This window comes from Talpa europaea (genome assembly GCF_964194135.1).
Source record: "Talpa europaea genome assembly, chromosome: 8".
In the NCBI taxonomy this organism is placed as follows: Eukaryota; Metazoa; Chordata; class Mammalia; order Eulipotyphla; family Talpidae; genus Talpa; species Talpa europaea.
The window spans coordinates 121,384,406-121,401,402 of record NC_140075.1 but is presented as its reverse complement, the minus strand read 5'-3'; the positions used below and the strand labels follow the sequence as shown (position 1 = coordinate 121,401,402).

At 67.5% G+C, this 16,997-nt stretch overlaps 1 protein-coding gene across 1 annotated transcript; it reads right to left on the bottom strand.

The window, feature by feature from the left end:
* Positions 1 to 4,812: 4,812 nt before the first annotated feature.
* EXOC3L4 (exocyst complex component 3 like 4) lies at positions 4,813 to 15,893 on the bottom strand (the record flags this gene model as incomplete). The annotated part of the gene is given in 13 exon segments (XM_084240339.1): positions 4,813 to 5,005; positions 5,751 to 5,872; positions 6,612 to 6,764; positions 6,845 to 6,964; positions 7,476 to 7,590; positions 8,923 to 9,003; positions 9,216 to 9,316; positions 9,609 to 9,731; positions 9,989 to 10,100; positions 10,937 to 11,670; positions 12,257 to 12,778; positions 12,782 to 12,794; positions 15,808 to 15,893. Coding segments are annotated over 13 exon segments (2,475 nt in total).
* Positions 15,894 to 16,997: the final 1,104 nt, after the last annotated feature.

Below are 16,997 nucleotides of genomic sequence, written 5' to 3'. Positions count from 1 at the left end.
AGAGAGTCACAGGCAGTGCTCACCATGGGTAGCGCCCCCGGGCCTGGGAAGCCAGGGCATTCCAGGATGCACCCTTCCCCCATGGAGGTCCACTTCCCTCTGCCGGATGACTTGCACTTCCCACTGCTTTCACCCCAGCCCCTGCTGCTCCCTACTTCTCAGGGGACCCCTGACCTAGGACCCTTCCTGGGGCCTCTTGCTCCCTGGAGACACCCCCCACTCACTTGCCGGGCAGCACTGCCTGCCCAGTCCCCAGCGGTGGCCTCAGGCAAGTGGGCACAAAGTTCGGGGCCTGCACTCTGTGCTGTGGTTTCTGTTGTCACCCAGGAGGGGAAGTGACTTGCTCAGGGTCATCTGTGGCTGCACCTGACCTGGGCAGGAGTCTGCTGACCTCCCGGGATGGCCAGGACAGCTGACCTGCCAACCACCCATGGGGGGGGGGCCCAGGAAGGAGCCCCCGGGGTGCTCGCCAGGCCAGGTGTTCACCCACAGGCCCAGAAGCTGTCTGCGTCTTTTCACTAGTTGAGCAGCTCCCCCCTCCCCTCTGGTGGGAGGCCAGGCCACACACACTACTGTGCCAGGATCCACCTCCTGTGCTGGAGACGGTGAAAAGGCCTCAGGGGCAGCAGGCCTTCCCGGGAGAGCAGTGCAGGAGGGCTTCCTGGAGAAGTTGCCTCCGGGCCATCAGGAATTTCCCAGCCAGACCTATGGTCCAGCTCCTCCCCTAGCGGACTTTGCAAGGGAAACAGGCCCTTTGCGACATTCTCCCGTGATGATGAAAGATGGTCAATTTTTGCTCTTGTCCCTTTGGGCCTGCTTTTTGCTCTGCAGCGTGATTTCCAGGAAAACACCCGGGGAGGCCAGCTCCCCTCGGGCTCCACCCAGTGATGGAGGCAGGCCCCCGTGGCAGGGGCTCTGTGTGGGAGGGGCGGGGGGCAGGGAGAGGGGAGGAGCTGGGGGAGGGAAGCCTCGGCCCACATGTGTCTAGGCCTGAGGCTGATTCTGAAGCCCCAGCCAGCAGGAAAAGCTGCACTCAAGGCAGGAGGCCCAGATGACAGGACCCGCCCCCCCCCCCCCCACCAGGCATCCCATTCCGCAGATCTGTTCCCTGCAGCAGGACCCCAACACTGCCCACCCCGCACCCCACCTGCCGGCAAGCCGGCCTTTCAGTGCCTGAAAGGTCACTGCGGGGCCGGGGGTGGGGGTGCGGCAAGCTGTGCGTTCTTCAAACTCCTGTTCTGTGGGGAGCTGCTTGCTTCTGGGCTGGGGTGCAGGGGAGACAGAGCAGCCTTTCGGTACTGCTCTGATTTTGAACAATGTGACCTATCCCCCCACTGAAGTAAAAATATGAAACATCTAGCAAGTAAAAGGCACTGGAGGTTGAGGGTACGTGTGGGGACAGGAGGGCGTGCTGGATGAGGCGGCCCTCGGAAGGACTCATCGGGGCCCCGGGGCCCCAGGAACGGAGAAAGTTCCAGTTTTGCCAAGCAATTCACAAGGTGGGGGCCTAGGCTGAGACCCTGGGGGTTCTCCCCATGGGCCCCCATATGGCGTGGGGGCTGCAGAGCACCTCACAGGGCCTGACTCCCTGGCCTAGGGCTCCGAGGCACTGTAGCCTCCTCCTTCCAGCCTCAAGCCCAGCGCGACGGGGCCCGGCTGGGGAGGTGCAGAGAGGGCCTGGGGATGGACTGCGGGCAGCCAGCCCTGCTGGGGCCCAAGCCGCCGGGTCCCCAAAGAGACTTCTCTGTGGTAGCAAAGGACGGAAGTGAGATTGGGGAGCAAGGGTGGCCCTGGGAGCACTTCCCAGGCAGTGAGGGGCCCAGAGAGAGCCTCTGGAGGTGCTGCTCACACACGCGTGCACACACATACAGACACATGCACGTGCACACACACACAGGCACATGCACACACAGACACGTGCCCCCCACACACCCCGGCCATGTACAGGGTCCCTTCCAGGAAGGAAGGGGCAGGGGTCACCAGCAAGGAAGGAAGAGGGAGAGGCCGGCAGGCACGGCGGTGACACGCCGAGGGCAGCGAGGCTGCTGCCAGCGCCTGGGCGGCTCCACTCCCTGCCTCTCCCCATGCTCCTCCCGCATGCTCGGTGCCGCGCCACAGGGGAGCAGCTGCGGGTCCTCTCAGAGCAAAGGGCAAGTGACTGCCGGGGACGGCCAGAGCCGGCACCTGTCCAGCCTGCACTGCGTGGCCTCTCCTGGCCCCACCTTGTGAGGGGCGTCGGGCCCCACATCAGGGCCCAGCCGGGAGCCGTGCCCCAGAGGGCGCGGGGCAGGGGCGTGTGGGGGTGGACACTCCATCCCCGAGGGACTGTCCTCAGGCCAGCCGGCTGGGGCTCACCTACTACAGCTGCACCTCCAGCCTCCTCACTGCCCCCTGCAGGCCTGGGCGGGAGCCCCAAAAATCTCTCAGAGCTGGCCCTGTCCCGAAGACCCTCAGCTCAGAGCTCAGAGGTGGAGACCAGGGGCCGCTCTCAGCCCCCGAGAGAGCCCGGCGTGCACGCCAGCAGAGCCCAGGGAGGGAAGGAGAGCGGGGCCGGGCAGCGGGAGGAGGGGCCGGGCGGGGGTCACTGCCTGGCCGGCCCCAGGCTGCCCGGCTCCATGAGAGGCGTGTGGACAGCACATGGCCGCCCAGCCCGGGTGGCAGCACACGCCGCACACGCCCGCACAAGCTTCCTCAGCAGACAGGCTGGTTGACAGCTCCGGAAGCTGCTTCCCACCCCACCCCGGATGCCAGGATGGCCAGATATTCCAGACGCTTCGAGAGGCCTCGGGGGCCTGGCATGGCGTGGTGGGACCATCGCGAGTCTGGCAGAACCAGCCTAGGACTCCGGTCTCGGCCACCCTCTGGCCCCGGCCCCTGGACTCCAGGGCTGCCCTGCAGCCTCCTGCTCATCCCGACCTAGACTTGGGTAGCTGAGCCTCACCCCCAAACACGCTGGGCCCACGGGAACTCACGTCGGGGCCGCCTGGCCGATGGGGCTCCGGCCGGGAAAAGCGCGTCCTGTCCCCAGACCTGGAGGACGGCCTAGGAGCCGCCTGTGGGGCTCAGCCTGACTCAGTCCCTGCGCCGCCTCCAGGGCCTTCCCCACCCACCACCACAGGCGTGGCCACCCCTGAGTCCAGGGCCTCGGCTTCTCCTAGCAGCCAGGCCGGGCCAGGCCCCTGGGCACGGGCCAGAGGGGGCAGGGGCTGGCTTTATGGCCGGGAGGTGGGGGATTGCCTGCAGCCCCCCACTGGGGACCCACCCTCCCCCGCCCCCTCACCCCACCCCTCCCACCCCACCCACCCCCACCCCACCCCCACCCCCCCACCCCCGGCAGCCTGGCCCGGAAATCCAGCCCCAGGACCTCAGTGCCCAGGCAGGGCCCAGGGTAGAGGCTTCGGGGGCTCCCAGGGGAAGCCTGGCCAGGACCAGAGGGGATTAGGATCCATCCCTACCCCACCCTATCACCCCTCCCTGCCTGAGGCTCCCAGGCCAGTGTCAGCACCACCCACCCTGCCTCCCCCCAGCTCTGCAGTCTGGGAACCCCAACCTGTTTCCTCATTCCTGCCCCACCCTCCTGCCACCTAGATTCCCATCAGGGCCTCTGGGCACTCTCTTGGCCTCAGCTGCTCCCCCCTCCCCCCGCTCCCCCCCACTGCGGGGTACCCAGAAGGGTGCTCTCCTGGCAGCCGCTCTCCTTTACCGGTCCCCAAATTCACCCCAGCCAGACTCAGGCTGGCCCCGCTTCACACAGCCTCCGCGGAGGGAGTGGGGCAGGGCCGCGGGCAGCGGGCAGGCAGATCAGAGCAGCGCCCCGGTCACCACATGTCGGGAGGTGCCCAGAGGAACGAAAACACGGGCCCTCCACCCCTGGCCCACCAGCACCCTTTCAGGACCCTCGCCCTGACCTGGGGAGACGCCACTTCCTTGGGCTCTTCGAACCTTTGCTCACCTGGAGTCCCCTGGCCCCAGGCCCAGCACATCAAGGTCAGGCCCAGACCAGAGACCGGGCTCCTGGCGCTGCAGGTCGCAGCCTCCCGGCCGATCTCTGGTTCAGCCCCCGGCACAGCCCAGGCTTCGCGGGAACGTTCCCAGCAGTCTCAGCTCTGGCTTTCATGGGGGGAGGGCAGGACAGGGGTGCATAAGGGGGGTCACTGCAGTCCCACTTCCAGGTACTCAGCACCCCCAAACACACACACCATGCCTGAGCCTGCCCTGCAGCCCCACCTTCACTTCTAACCAAATATCTCAGGCTTGACTTGTCTCCCAGGGACCCAGGCCTGCCAGGCTCACCCGCCACTGAGCGTGGTGGACCCAGCACCCCAGCAGGGACGCGTCTCTGCAGCCACCAGCCTGGGCCTTCCCAGCTCTGGACCCCCTCAGTCTCCCCACTGGTGCCATGGGCAAGAAAGGGCTCCCCACTCAACAGAGCCCCTCCAGAAGCCCCCTCCCCCACCCCCAGGGCACAGGCACCGCCTACTCCCAAACAACTTGGCCCTGCCCCTCCCTAGGGAGGCACCATTTTAATTCACATTTATTTAAAAAATAAATACTGTACTTTCAAACTAGTGGTGATGCCGGGCAGCTGGGCAGGGAGGCAGTCCTGATGGGCGGCAGGAGGGGCCCTCTGCTCCGCCCCCCAGATGCCTGTCATGCCTGTCCCAGATGTTCCTTGTGGCCCAGCCAGCAGCCCTGCTGAGCTGGAGACAAAATCCCTGGACCGAGGACTTCGGGCTGGGCAGGGCAGAGAGTGCCTCAGCAGCTGGGGGCTGCGCCTTCCCAGACCCCTAGGAGAAGCCCAGGGCCAGGCGGCTAGATGCAGGTGATCAGCAGGTCCATGGAGTTGGGCACCTCGATCTCCTCGAAAAGCACGTGGCTCTCCAGGGCCTCGGCACCCCTGGACTTGGCGGCGGCCCTTAGCAGGTCCTGGGCGCGCTGCAGGAGCTCGTGGTTCCGCCGGCGGCCCAGGCGGCGCAGGGCCAGGATGGCCAGCACGTGGTCTCGCCTGCAGAGACAGAGGGATGTCACTGCCCACCCAGCCCCCTGGAGACCCCGCCAACCCGGTGAGGGAAGCCCTGGACTCAGGCTTGGGAGTCCAGCCAGCCCGGTGATTCCCAGGCCAGTCTGCAAAAGGCCAGGCCAGGAGACGGTGCACCCCAGGGGTGGCAGGTGGACCCAGGTCTGGGAAGCCATGGGAGGGGCGAGGCAAGCTGGCAGGGTCCAGCCAAAGTGGCCGCAGGCTGGGCAACAATCAGGCCGACTCCTGACACAGTGCAGGGGAGGGCCCGGTGGCGCAACCGGAGCTGAGCGACAGTCCTGCGGGGGCAGGCAACTGTCCGGGTGGGGGTGCCGTGGACCGGGCAGGGACTGGGCCTGGGGCTTTTTCCAGGAATCCCCAATTCAGGCTGGGAATTCCACAGGTTTATGACTCACCATTCCCCCCAACACACCCCCAGGGATCAAAGCCTCCTTTTTCCTGGCCGGGCCTCAAGAATCTCCGGGCTTCCAGGCGGTGGGGGGCCCCACCTCCCTGCAAACTCTGGGGGCCACCGTCACACTGGGAGGAGGCACCCGACCTCCCTCCGACTGCAGGGGTCTCTCCACCCCACCACGGGACTGACAGGACTGACCGAGGTGGCGCGGGTGCCCGGAGGAGGGCCAGTACCCTCGCGCACAGGGGCCCACTTGCTGGCCTGGCTTGAGCACCCCACCCCTCCCTCCCGTGGAGCCGGAGCAGGTAGGGTGCGGACCTGATGTCGGGGTAGTTCCCGATCAGTTTCTCCAGGTGCGTCTGGATGTTGGCTTTGTGAGTCTCGCCTAGTATGTCCGCCACGCGCGGGATGGCCTGGCCCAGCCAGGCGGCCTCAGATCCCTGCGGAGACAGGAAGGCGCTGCTGGGCTGGCAACGCCCCCAGGAGCCCCCAGACCCCAACCTGAAGCCCCTCCACTCGTGCCAGCCCTTCAGCACTCCAACCTCCCACGCCCCCACTCCAGCCACAGCACAGCGGTGCCCACCCCCCACCGCCCCCAACCCCCATCTCCCCACACCCCGACATCCCCCACGTCCCCACCTCCAGCCACAGCACGGCGGTGCCCACCCCCACCTCCCGAATATCCCCCCATCCACAGCACGGGGTGCCTACCCCCACCTCCCCCACGCCCCCGTCAGTCACAGCACCACAGCGCTCACCCCCACCTCCCTCATGCCCCCCCAGTCACAGCAAGGCGGTGCTCACCGCCCCCCATACAGCACACAGGTGTCTCCCCATCTCTGCACAGAACGAGAAACCGAGGCCGAGGGGGAGGTTCTGCCTGGAGCCAGGCAGTGGACACCACAGCCAGATGAGGCGCAGGGAGGGGCCTGGGCGGGCAGGCGGCAGGGGCAAATGGCAGAGAGGCCTCCCGGCAGGTGGGATCCTCACCCCTCCCCTACTGGCCCCACGGGCTGCATGCAGATACACACAGAGCCGCGCCCCACCTGCCTCCCGCCCAGCCCAGGGCTCTTGCAGAGGCTGAGCTGAAATGAGAATGGGGGTGCTGGTGGGTCCCCCTCCCCCAGGTCAGAGTCTGTCTCCGAGGAGGCCACTCCTGGCTCGGCCGCGCCCGCCTACCAAGCCCTGGAAGGTGTTGTGGATGGCCTGGGCCTCCTGGCCCATCTTCTGGGAGCCGGCCACTCGCGCGGGGCCTCGGAAGCGCTCGCGCGGCTTCAGCACCTGCGCCAGGTACTCGCGGACCACGTATCGGTGCGCCTCCTGCAGAATCTCCTGGGGTTCGGGTCAGGGCATGGTCAGGGTAACCACTTGGCCCTGGTGGTGCCGCCCCGGCCTCCACCCCCTCGAGATACCTGTCCCCGCGGTGGGACGACGTGCTCGAGATGGCGGGCAAAGGCCACCACCTTGTCCATGAGGGGCGTTAGTGGGTCCTGCGTCAGCCAGTCCTTGGTGCACACGGCGCTGAAGAGCGGCTGGGCAGAGGGATGGGGGGAATCTTCGGCCCGTCCTCCCCATCCACTGCAGCCCCCCTCCACGGGCCCAGACAGTCTTTAAGGCTAAGGAACATTCTGTCGCCTGGAAGATACTCTGGGGGGCGATGTGACCCCTTCTTTACCAGATGCTCTGGGGGCTTCTCATCTACCCCGAATTTTGTCTCTAGGCCTTTCCCTGGCAGGAGCTCCCTGCAGGATGTGCCTTTGGGCCTCAGGCCAGTTTGCCAAAGGTGTGGTCCCGGGGGAGCTGGGTCAGGGGCCTGGACCCACAGTGGGGGCTTGGGTCTTTCCATTGGGAGGTGGGGACCAAAGTAAGGAGGTAGGTGTTACCTGATCATCCCCGCTCGGTAGAAAACTTGCCCGGGTGGCGCACCCACCACAGCACCCCGCCCCTGAAACTGCCCCTGGGGTGTCTGTGCTGTGCCTGGGAAAGCCAGGCTCCGGGCACCGGCACCTGCTGGGCGTGGTGAGAAGGGCCCTTCCCACTCACCTGCACATCACGCTGCAAGCCCTGGAGCAGGTGCTTCTGGAAGGTGCCGGTGGCAGCCACCAGGGGCTTCTGCAGCCCCTCAAAAGTTCCTGGGAACTTGGCCGGAAGACTGGTCCTGGGGAGGGGCCAGGGCAGGTGGCAGAGTGGACAGGGGAGCAGAGAGGAGGACAAGAGCAGCGTACAGCCCACAAACTAGGCACTACACGGCCTCCACGCACTTAGACTAAAATGTGAGGCCACCCCTGGGGCTGCAATGTTTCTGAGACAAGGAGGACAGAGCACCAAGGCCAAGTGATTGTAGAGGGGCAGCTCAGCAAGTGGGGTAGCCCCACCGCCTGGCAGTTTCCCTGGGGCAAACCTTCACCCCTCTTGGTGAAGGGATGGTGCCTGGCAGGGGGGCCTCCTGGGAAGGTAACAATGTCTCCATGTCACTGTTGACAAAACTCAGGGCGAGGCTCTGTCCCATGCCCAGCTCAGGGACAAGAAGGACAAGCCAGAGTTCATGGCAGGGGCCAGGGGCTGCCTACAAGGGTCAGAAAACACTTCCCGGGGCAGAACCCCAGGGCCCCCACGCCCCGGGGGGGCCTGCACAGATCAGGGACACTGTCCAAGCAGTGGAGCCCCAAGGTGCTCACACCCATGCTCGGGTTCCAGTCCAGGCCCAGCACTGGGCTGTGTGACCTCGGACACGCGTGGGGCCTTCCCGAGCCCCTGCTTTCCCTCGCGTGAGGATGCGGCACTTGGCCGACTGTCCCCAGCGGAGGGGGCGCTCGGCCTGGCACACCACAGGTGCCACAGAGAGCAAATGTGCGCGGAGTCCTCCACGGCAGAGGGCGAGGCAGCAGGCGCCCGGGTCTGCGTGGGGCAGGTAAGGAAGGGCCCCCGGGGGACGGGGGCTGGGATCCCAGGCCAGACAGCCGGGTCTGGCTTGCTGACCGGCCCCTGCCTGCCCCCCCTTCCGCCTTTCCCTGTCCCCTCCCTCCCCTGCTTCTCCCCCTTCCCCACCTGGCCCTCTGGAGTCCCCCCTCGCCACTCCCCTCAGTCTCTGTCTCCGGTGCTGCAGGGGCCCAGGGCCCACCCACAGCCCAGCCCTAAGTCAGGGGGGCTCCCGAGAGGAGGAGGTCTCCCTAGAAGGGAAGAAGCTGGCTGGGAGGACGTGCGGGGAGAGGGACGCGGCCGGAGCGCTAGGGCCCCTGCGGCGCAACAGGCAGGGTCTGGGGCAGCTGGACATTCTCAGCCTCCGCTCAGCCTCCGACGCCCGCACCCCTTCCCGGGGCCAACGGAGGACGCCGCGCAGGCGGGGTGGGGGTGGGGGTGGGGTGGGGGCGCAGTCCCGGGAGGCCGACTGTCCGCCCTGGGGAGGCCCAGCGCCCTCCCCGCCTCCCGGACTCGCGCGCCCCCTGCTGGCCGCGGCGGGCAGCGCCCCCAGGAGCCGCCGGGCGCTCACCTGAGCTCCTCCAGGGCGTTGATGCTGGCGCCCAGGTGCGGTGCGCTCACCTCCCCCGACGCCAGAAAAGCCTTTTCGAAGCTGGGGGCGCGGTACGCAGAGGCCGTCGGGACCCTTCTGGAACGTGCTGTGACCCGGAGTCCGCCCTCCCCTCAGGGCGCCCCCAGGCGTCGGGCCTTAAGATGTGGGTCCCCTCCCCCCTGTCGCGGGATCGCAAACCCCAAGTTCCCAGACCGCCCGTGCCACCCCGTCCGCCTGGCCACGCCTCCCGCCCCACCCCGCGGCCGCCGCACCTGGGCAGGAAGAGGCCCAGTGCGCGGGCACAGATTCCCTGGGTGGTGGCCTCCAGCTCTGGGGAGATGGCCCCGGCAGCCTTCACGTGCTCCGCCACGAGCTGCCGGCAGAGCCGCAAACTGAGCGTGTGTGAGCCCCAGTGCAGGGCCCCAAGCCTCCAGCGCCCCATCTCCAGCCTGGGGCCAACCTCCCCACCCCCACGCAGAGGGCCAAGCTGGGAGATGTGCCCTGGGGGTCCTGCCTCTGCGTGCAGCTGGCTGGGGGTGTGTCCAGTCTGCCCCTGTGGGACCTCAGGTCTGAGGGGTGGGGGGTCAGGCTGGTATCTACAGCTCTGGGTGTCCACGCAGCCCTGCCTGCGGCCAGACACAGCCTGTGTGCCCTGCTCAGCGCACCATGTGAACGTCGAGGGACAGTGGCGTGTGGTAGTGGCCCTGCAGCACCTCGGGGGTCTCGGGGTCCCCCCAGCGGCTCCGCTCCAGCTCTAAGATGTTCTCGAAGCAGCTCCCGATCTTGGTCTGGAAGGGTGGGAGGGGCTGTCGCGAGAGCTCCCCAGGAAGGAGGGCAGGGGTCCCCTGCCTCCTCAGCCCCTGTGCACCCCTGGAGACAAGGGGCCGAGGTCTGCCGGAAGTCACGCCAGGTTTGAGGCACGCTCAGCTGCCCCCGGGCCCTCCGGGGCGCCAACCTACAGGCCACTGGGTGAGGAGTGGCTGAGGCCTGAACCCCGGCCAGCTTGGCCGAGGACACCCCCTGCCCCCGTCCCCACCCGCCTCACCTCAAGGAAGCTGGTGTAGTCGCTCTCCAGCCGGGCCCACACCTCAGGGGCCAGGAGTGGGGGCAGCGGCTCTGCGGGCAAAGCCAGGTCTGGGGCACCCAGGAAATCAGGACTGGAAGGCAGGGCGGGGGGCTGAAGGCCTGAATGGGGGTCTGGTGCCCTCCCCTCACCCCCAGCCAGGCTCGAAGCCAGCGCCTGGCCGCAGGCAGAACCTGGGCTTCTGCTCACACACTTGCCTCCCCCACCGCATCCTCCGTCTTCCCGGCCCACCCTGTCCCTCCCAGCAGCCTCCCCAGGCGCCTGGCTGCCAGCTGTGCCGCCCAGGATGCACAAGGACCTCAGCCTGGCTGCCTCAGTAGTGACCACTACCCTCGAGGTCGGGGCACAACCAAGCCCGGGCCCTAAGCACCCCGGAGCCACACAGCTCACTTCCCAGCCCACATCAGGAAAGCCAGGTTGGGGGTTACCTGCCTGAGGACACCCTGCAAATGCAGTAGCGAGCCCAGGGCTGTAGGCACCGCCTCCAGTCCAGAGAGGGGATCCGCCCCATCACCCAGAACAGTCGGAGGTGGAAGCTCCCGATGGGGAGACAGGTGAACCCCAACCTCACCCACTGCCAGCCCCGGGGTGCTGCCTGGAGGGGTGCTATTTCCCTTCTCTCAAGGTGGCTGGCGGACGGGCCCCTGACTGCGCTCCCTCCCTCCCCTTCACACCTTCCAGCTCTGGGAATGGAGAACGGGGACCCCTTAAAAACACCCCATCAGAGTGCACGGGGCCTGGGACTCAGGAAAGAATGTCGAAGCCTCTGCCCCCCCCCCCAGGATCTTGGGCCCCCAGTCCACAGCCTTCCCCCAGGGAGCAACGGCCCTGCCCTTGGGGGTCGCTCTGAGGTCGGTGGGCAGTGCCAGGTGAGTGGAGCAGCCCCTGGCGGGCGCTGGCCGGCCTCACCTGCTGTACACGTTGGCGGCCCAGTCCAGCAGCAGGTAGAGCTGCTCGCAGCCGCGCGCGCCCGTGGCGAGCTCCTGCAGGCGCTGGGCCACGGCGCCGTGGAAGGCGCGCAGGTAGACCTCCCAGGCGGGAAAGCCCGCGGCCGCGTAGGTCGGCTGCACCTCCAGCTGCACCTTCTGCAGGTCCCGGCGGACCACGGCGCCGAGGTCCGCCAGCAGCCGGGCCAGGTTCGAGGCGCCCTCGGCCGCCCCGGGGCTCTCCGGCGCCCCGGGGCTCTCCGGCGCGCCGGCCTGCAGGACGCGCTCCTGTGCGCTCTGGCGGACGGCTTCCTCCCAGAGCTGGCGCCAGCGGCGCGGCGTGCGCAGGAAGTCGCCGTCGGCGGGGGGCGCGGGGTGGGCCGCCTCCTCGGCGCACACCACGCGGGTCAGCTCGGCCAGCGCGGCCGCGTCCACGCCGTCGGGGCCCAGCGTCTCGCGCACGATGGCGCCAATCTGGGCAGCCAGCGCGTCGTAGTGCAGACACACGTCCATGGCCTGGCGCGCGAAGCCCGTGGGGTCCTGCTGGAAGGTGTGTGAGTTTCTGCGGGTCACCAGCTGCGACTCCACGTCCTGCAGCTGCTGGAAGGCCACCAAGAGCTGCCGCTCCGTGATGAGGTCAGCCACGGATTTGTCTTTTGCAAAGACGGGGGGAAGAAGGGTGTGAGGGGTGTAAGTAAGGTCGGTGGGGGTCTGACCCTGGGGGGGAGGGGGCAGCCTCCAAGCTCCGGCTGAGGCCCGCCCCAGGAACTGCAGCTGCAGACGCTGCCGCCGCGTCACCCCTGTGAGCCAGAAACCAAACCTGGCTGGAGGAGCCACAGGGGTCATTCCCTGCCTTCCCCTTGCCTCATCCCTGCTCCCACCCGCAGCTCTGCTGGCCGGACCTGGGGGCCCCCAGGGCAGTCCTGGCCACTCGTCCAAAGGGTCAGAGCTCAGGTATGTCCGGCTCCTGCCCCAGGGCCCACATTCAGCATGTGCTGCCGGTCCCTGCCTGCTGCCTGCCCCACGCCAGAAATCCCCTGCCTGCACCCCACCCTGGCCCTGCTCTGGGGCATCGTCCCCTGGGCAGGCTCCTCACCCCTCCGGAGAGCTCCCCGTCCCTCTGCAAGCCCAGGCCTGGCCAGCGCTCTGTCCCTCCGGGAGCAGGCTGTGGGGGAGCTCGGGCCCTGGAGCCGTGTGGATCTGGGTTCAAATCCCAGCTCTCTGCTTCCCAGAGGGGGGACCGAGGCCAGTCACCTCACCGCTGAGCCCCCCTCTGCCCCTCTGCCCGGTGGGCACTCCTTACTGGAAAGCTGGAAAAGCTTAACTGCAGGTGTGGGGTGGGGCTTGGGGGGCTTGGGGGCGCTCCGGCCCCTTTCCTTCCACATGGCGCCGCTGCTTCCACGTGGTCCTCACCTGTCTCGGGGCCTGCGTCCTCCGGCCTGGCGCCCAGGGATGACTGCCTGCTCACTCCGCCGCCGACCTTGGCGGGCACCCCGGGGCCCGGGGCCACCCCTGGTGCAGAGGCGACCTGGGTCTGGTCAGCAGTCGGCTTGCTGGTCAGGGGACGCCGGATGGACCGCATCAGGAAGCGGGAGCTGCGCCGCAGCAGGCCCACGCTGTCCTCAGGGCTCTGCGCCAGCACCTGGGGGCTCACTCGGGAGAAGGCCCGCCGCAAGGTGCCGAAGCCGGGCTTGGAGTCCTCCCGGGGGTTGCTGGGCACATCCTTGCTGTTGGACTTCCTGGACTGCCCAGGGTTCTGTGGCCCCTTGGGCTCCTCCGGACTGTGCGGCTCCGGCCCAGAGGACGCTGACCGTGATGATGGCATCTAGGCTGCGGGAGAGCTGCGGGCGACAGATGCTCAGGGGATGGGGGCCGCCTAGCCCCGGACTCCAGGCCCAGAAGCTGGAGAGAGCCCGTGGGGCTGGCAAGGCCCGGCAGCTTTTGATGAGAAGCTTGCCCCAGAAGGCGACCCTGGGCTGGCTAAGAGGAAGTGTCACCAGCAGCCTCCAGTCCGGAGCCAGGCGGCAGCTGGAGCTGAGATGCAGAGAGCAATCCCTTCCCGCGGCCTCCCTGGCTCCACCCCCGCCCCGCCCGCCCAGGACCTGTCCTCACCGGGCTGCCAGGTCAGACCCTCCCAGCAGAATAGGGCACAGGGCACGGCCCCCACAGCTCTAGCCCCAGGGCTGCCCCGACAACACAGCCAGGGCCGCCTGGATCTGAGGCCCTGATGCTGCAAATGTCCGCCAGCACCCGCCCCTGCGTCCCGCTCCCAGAGCCTGGCTCACCCCCATTCAGCTCATCAGGCCTAACTGCTTCTGCTCAGAGGGGCACTTGGGGCCGCCATGGGAGGCCACCTCCTCCCCTGAGCGTCTCAGAACCGCAGGAGGCAGGAAGGGCTGAGGGTACTGACCAAAGGCACTGGCAGGGGCTTATCAGGGCCTGCAGCCTGGGTGGGAGGGGCCAAGGGTCTATATTTAACCAGGGACGGGGGGGGGGGGGGGGGGTGTCCCTCTGCTGCTTCTCACGGTGCCTCTCCTTCCCACCCACCCCAAGGTGTGCTCTGGTCCCTTCCCTGGGGTGGGGAGGGGCCCCTGAGGCCTGGGGGTGTGGCACAGGCCCCCACCCTGGACCCCTGGGGCATAGGCCTTGTGAGTCTGGCCCAGCCAGCTGGGCTCTTTCTTCTCTGTGGGTTAAGCTGAGGGGCGGGGGCATCTTATGGGGGCCACCCTCCCACCGCCGTGCACAGGGGCGGAAAGTGGCCACGAGCTCTCACTTTGACCTTGAGAGTGTGGGCTGGAGAGAGCTGGACCGACAAAGTCAAGTTAGAGCAGAGCCCTCAGCCTTCTCCAGGGCGCCCCCACCCAGGCCAAAGGCCAGGCTGGAGCCGGCGCCTGACCCTGACCCTGGGGTGACATTGGGCAGCAGCGGCCCCTCCCCAAATCTGTTTGCCAGGGGCAGTGACACTAGAGTCCACAGAGGCCAGACCCTCACCCCACACACCCTCCAGCAAGCTGTCCAGAGGTCAGACGTGGGGGCCTCCTCTCTGTGCCGGAGGCCGCGGGCTCAGGAGGGACAGGCCAGGTGATTGATGGGGCCTTATCAGCCCCGCCCGGCCACAGGTCACCGTCCTCCCCGGGTCCAGCACTCGGGAGCCCTGCCCTCACTTGATGGGCCTGTGCTGGCAGGCGCATTGCCGCGGAGCTCCTTGTGCCTCCTGCACTCTCCCCTGGCCGGTGACCCTCAGAGCCCTGCCCTGCCAGTGTGGGAGCCGGGAGAAAGAGAACATTCCAGACTGCCTCAGGCTGTCCCGGGGGGTGCGGGGAAGGCTGAGCCCGGTCCTGTCTTGGTTGGGGCGGGCTCATGCTGAGCTAGCCCTGCTGTGTGCCCAGCCCCATGCCTGGCACACATGGGATCCCAGGACAACGAAGACCCTGGGAGTGGGGCCTGGACCTGCCAGGTCTGTCTGGAATCCTGGTAGGGGCTGGGCTGGTGCCAGGGAGCCCAGCTGGGTGATTCCCCGATGCCAGGAGTGGGCTGGTCTTGGAGGCCCTTTTCCAGGAACCTGGAGGCAGGTTCTGGGGGTGGCACCAACAGTTGGAGATGGGTCTCCAGGGAGGTTGCACAGGCAGAGACTTGGGGCCACCCAGGCGACTCAGCCACCTTTGTCCCAACCCAGGGCTGCACCAAAGGCTCAATGAGTCCCCGTGGACGCCTCGGCCTCCCGACTCTGCTCACAGCGGCTCCCCAGCTGCGCTTGACCGTCCCGAATCTCAGGTCCCACCAGGTACCCCCTCCAACCCCAGACCCATCCACGACTCCCCACAGCCTTCCATTCGCACCCCCGGCCGCCTTGCCCTGGCTTCACCACATCCAGGCCCCTCGCCAGCCTCCCCCAGCCCCACGCCCAGCCTGGCTCCGTGCTGGTGGCTGCCCCTCGAGGCCCGTCTTTGCTCTGCAAACCTAACCTGGACCTGAGGGCACACTGCGGGGCACCGTGAGAGTCCCCGGGCACCACTGACCTCCGCTAGGGCGGGGCCCGCAGGCTGGTGTGACAGGGTGTGGGCAGTGCCCGCTGGGCTGAGCTGCAGGCTCCCTGCTGTCTCTACCTTGACCCCTGTCCCACACCTGCCGCCCCACACCCACGGGCCTCTCCCTGGGGCTGTGTGTGTGTATGTGTGTGTGTGCACAGGCACGCGCACCCGGGCCTTTCTGCCCCTCCGCCGCCTTGAGTGTCCAGAGCAGCCCTGATGAGCTTCAAGGCCCGGAGACCCAGGCTCACCCTGAGTCCCAGGCCACCCTCATCCGGGGGTACCCCTCAGAAGACATAGTCATCAGGCACCCCACCTGGAGCCGCACTCTCTGGTCTGGGCTCAGCTTCTGCCCATCCTCCTAGACCTCATTCCACATCCCCCCAGGCAGCACCCAGTGCCCACCCTACCCCCAGTCTCCCCACCTCCCGGCGCCTGGGTCATCACCCCTACTCTGGTGCCCCCTCACCTCCCATCCACCATCCCCATCACAGGTCCTGACTGTGCCTTTCCCAGACCCCTTGGGTCCCACCTCCTGGGTACACTGGGGGGTCGCCAACCCTCACCCCACTCCAAACCCTTCCTGCCAGCTGGGTGTCCTCCCCGAAAACAAGGGAGGTGACAGGCGAGTGTGTTCTCACCATCCTGTCCCACATTCGCCCGGAAGGGCTAGTGAAGGCAAGAGCCAGGGAGCCCGATCACCAGGCTCGGAAGAGGTGCTGCTTCCCCGCACTGGGGCAAGCCCTTCTGGGCACCAGGCCACCCCTCAGCATTGGGCCCCTCTGGGCACCCAGCCACTCCCTCTCCCCCCCCACCTCCTGCTCACCACTCAGACGCTCTCCCTCCAAGCGCCTGCGCCTTGTTGCAAGCTGTTCTTCTGTCAATGGTGACCCGGCTCTCACCCTCTGCCATCGGCTAGGAAGTTCTGGAGAAGTGGCTCCTCCTCCAAGAAGCCTTCCCTGACCAGCTGAGCTCTGGACCCAGCCAGCACTTCCTGCTCTGGGCCTGGGCACACCTTCTCCAGTGATGGAGGAACAGTTACAGGGTCTGGGGCACTGGCCTCTTGCCCAGTGCACTTGCCCTAAGGTGGGTGTGGGCCCCACCCAGCCCCCGGCCAGGGCACATACACAGCAGGTGCCCGAGGAGAGCAGATGAGCCCGGGGGTGTGCGTGCACACCAGCACGGCGCCCACATTCATGTGCATGGGCTTTGCAAGCCAGCGTGTGGCCTGAGTGTGGCTCTATGCACGTGGGTGCCTCCCAGGGTCTGCAGGCGGCCCTCCCCCGTCCGAGTGTCTGCATGATTGTCTTTACATCTGTGTCTGTCTGTCTGCTTTTGGGCTGTGCGTGTGTGCGCGCATGTGTGTGTGTGTATGTGTATGTGCACGCATGTGTCCACTGTGGTTTCAGCTGGCTCTGGCTCAGGGTCCAAGCAGAGGCCCAGGGCCCAGGGCCACTAGCACAAGGTCTGTTGTCCTCTGTCCTCCAGGGCCCTGCCCACTTCCCTTAGGCGTCCTGCCCTCCCACCCCACCTGCAGGAACATACCTGTTGGCATGGAGATGTTGGGCCTCCGGCAGAGGGGCGCCGGGCGGGCCGGCCAGCAGTGTCCCCACAGCCAGGCCGGAGCCGAGGGAGCAGTCAGCTAGTGGCCAGCAGCTGGGACTTCCCAGCGGTGGTCAGCCTGCCAGGGTCCACCGCCCCGCCCCCAGTCCCACCCTCCTCCCTGACCTGCTTTCACTTTCAGCTCTGGTCCATCCTCCCCTTCAGAAGAGGTCCATCCTCCGCTTCAACCTTTGCCTCCTGGCAGCCTGGCTCAAGCTGGGCCAGGGCCGGGGAGGGAGGAGCAGAGGGTGGCGGTGGGGTGGGCCCTGTCCTGGGGAGACCCCTCTGGCAGCCGGTCCCTCCTGGGGCAACACTGAGGCAGACGACCAGGCGAAGGCTGTGGGGGCAGCACCCGTGCCCTCGCTTAGAGCGGGGGGGGGCTGCTTCCAGGCCTCCTGTCCACCCAGCTCGTCC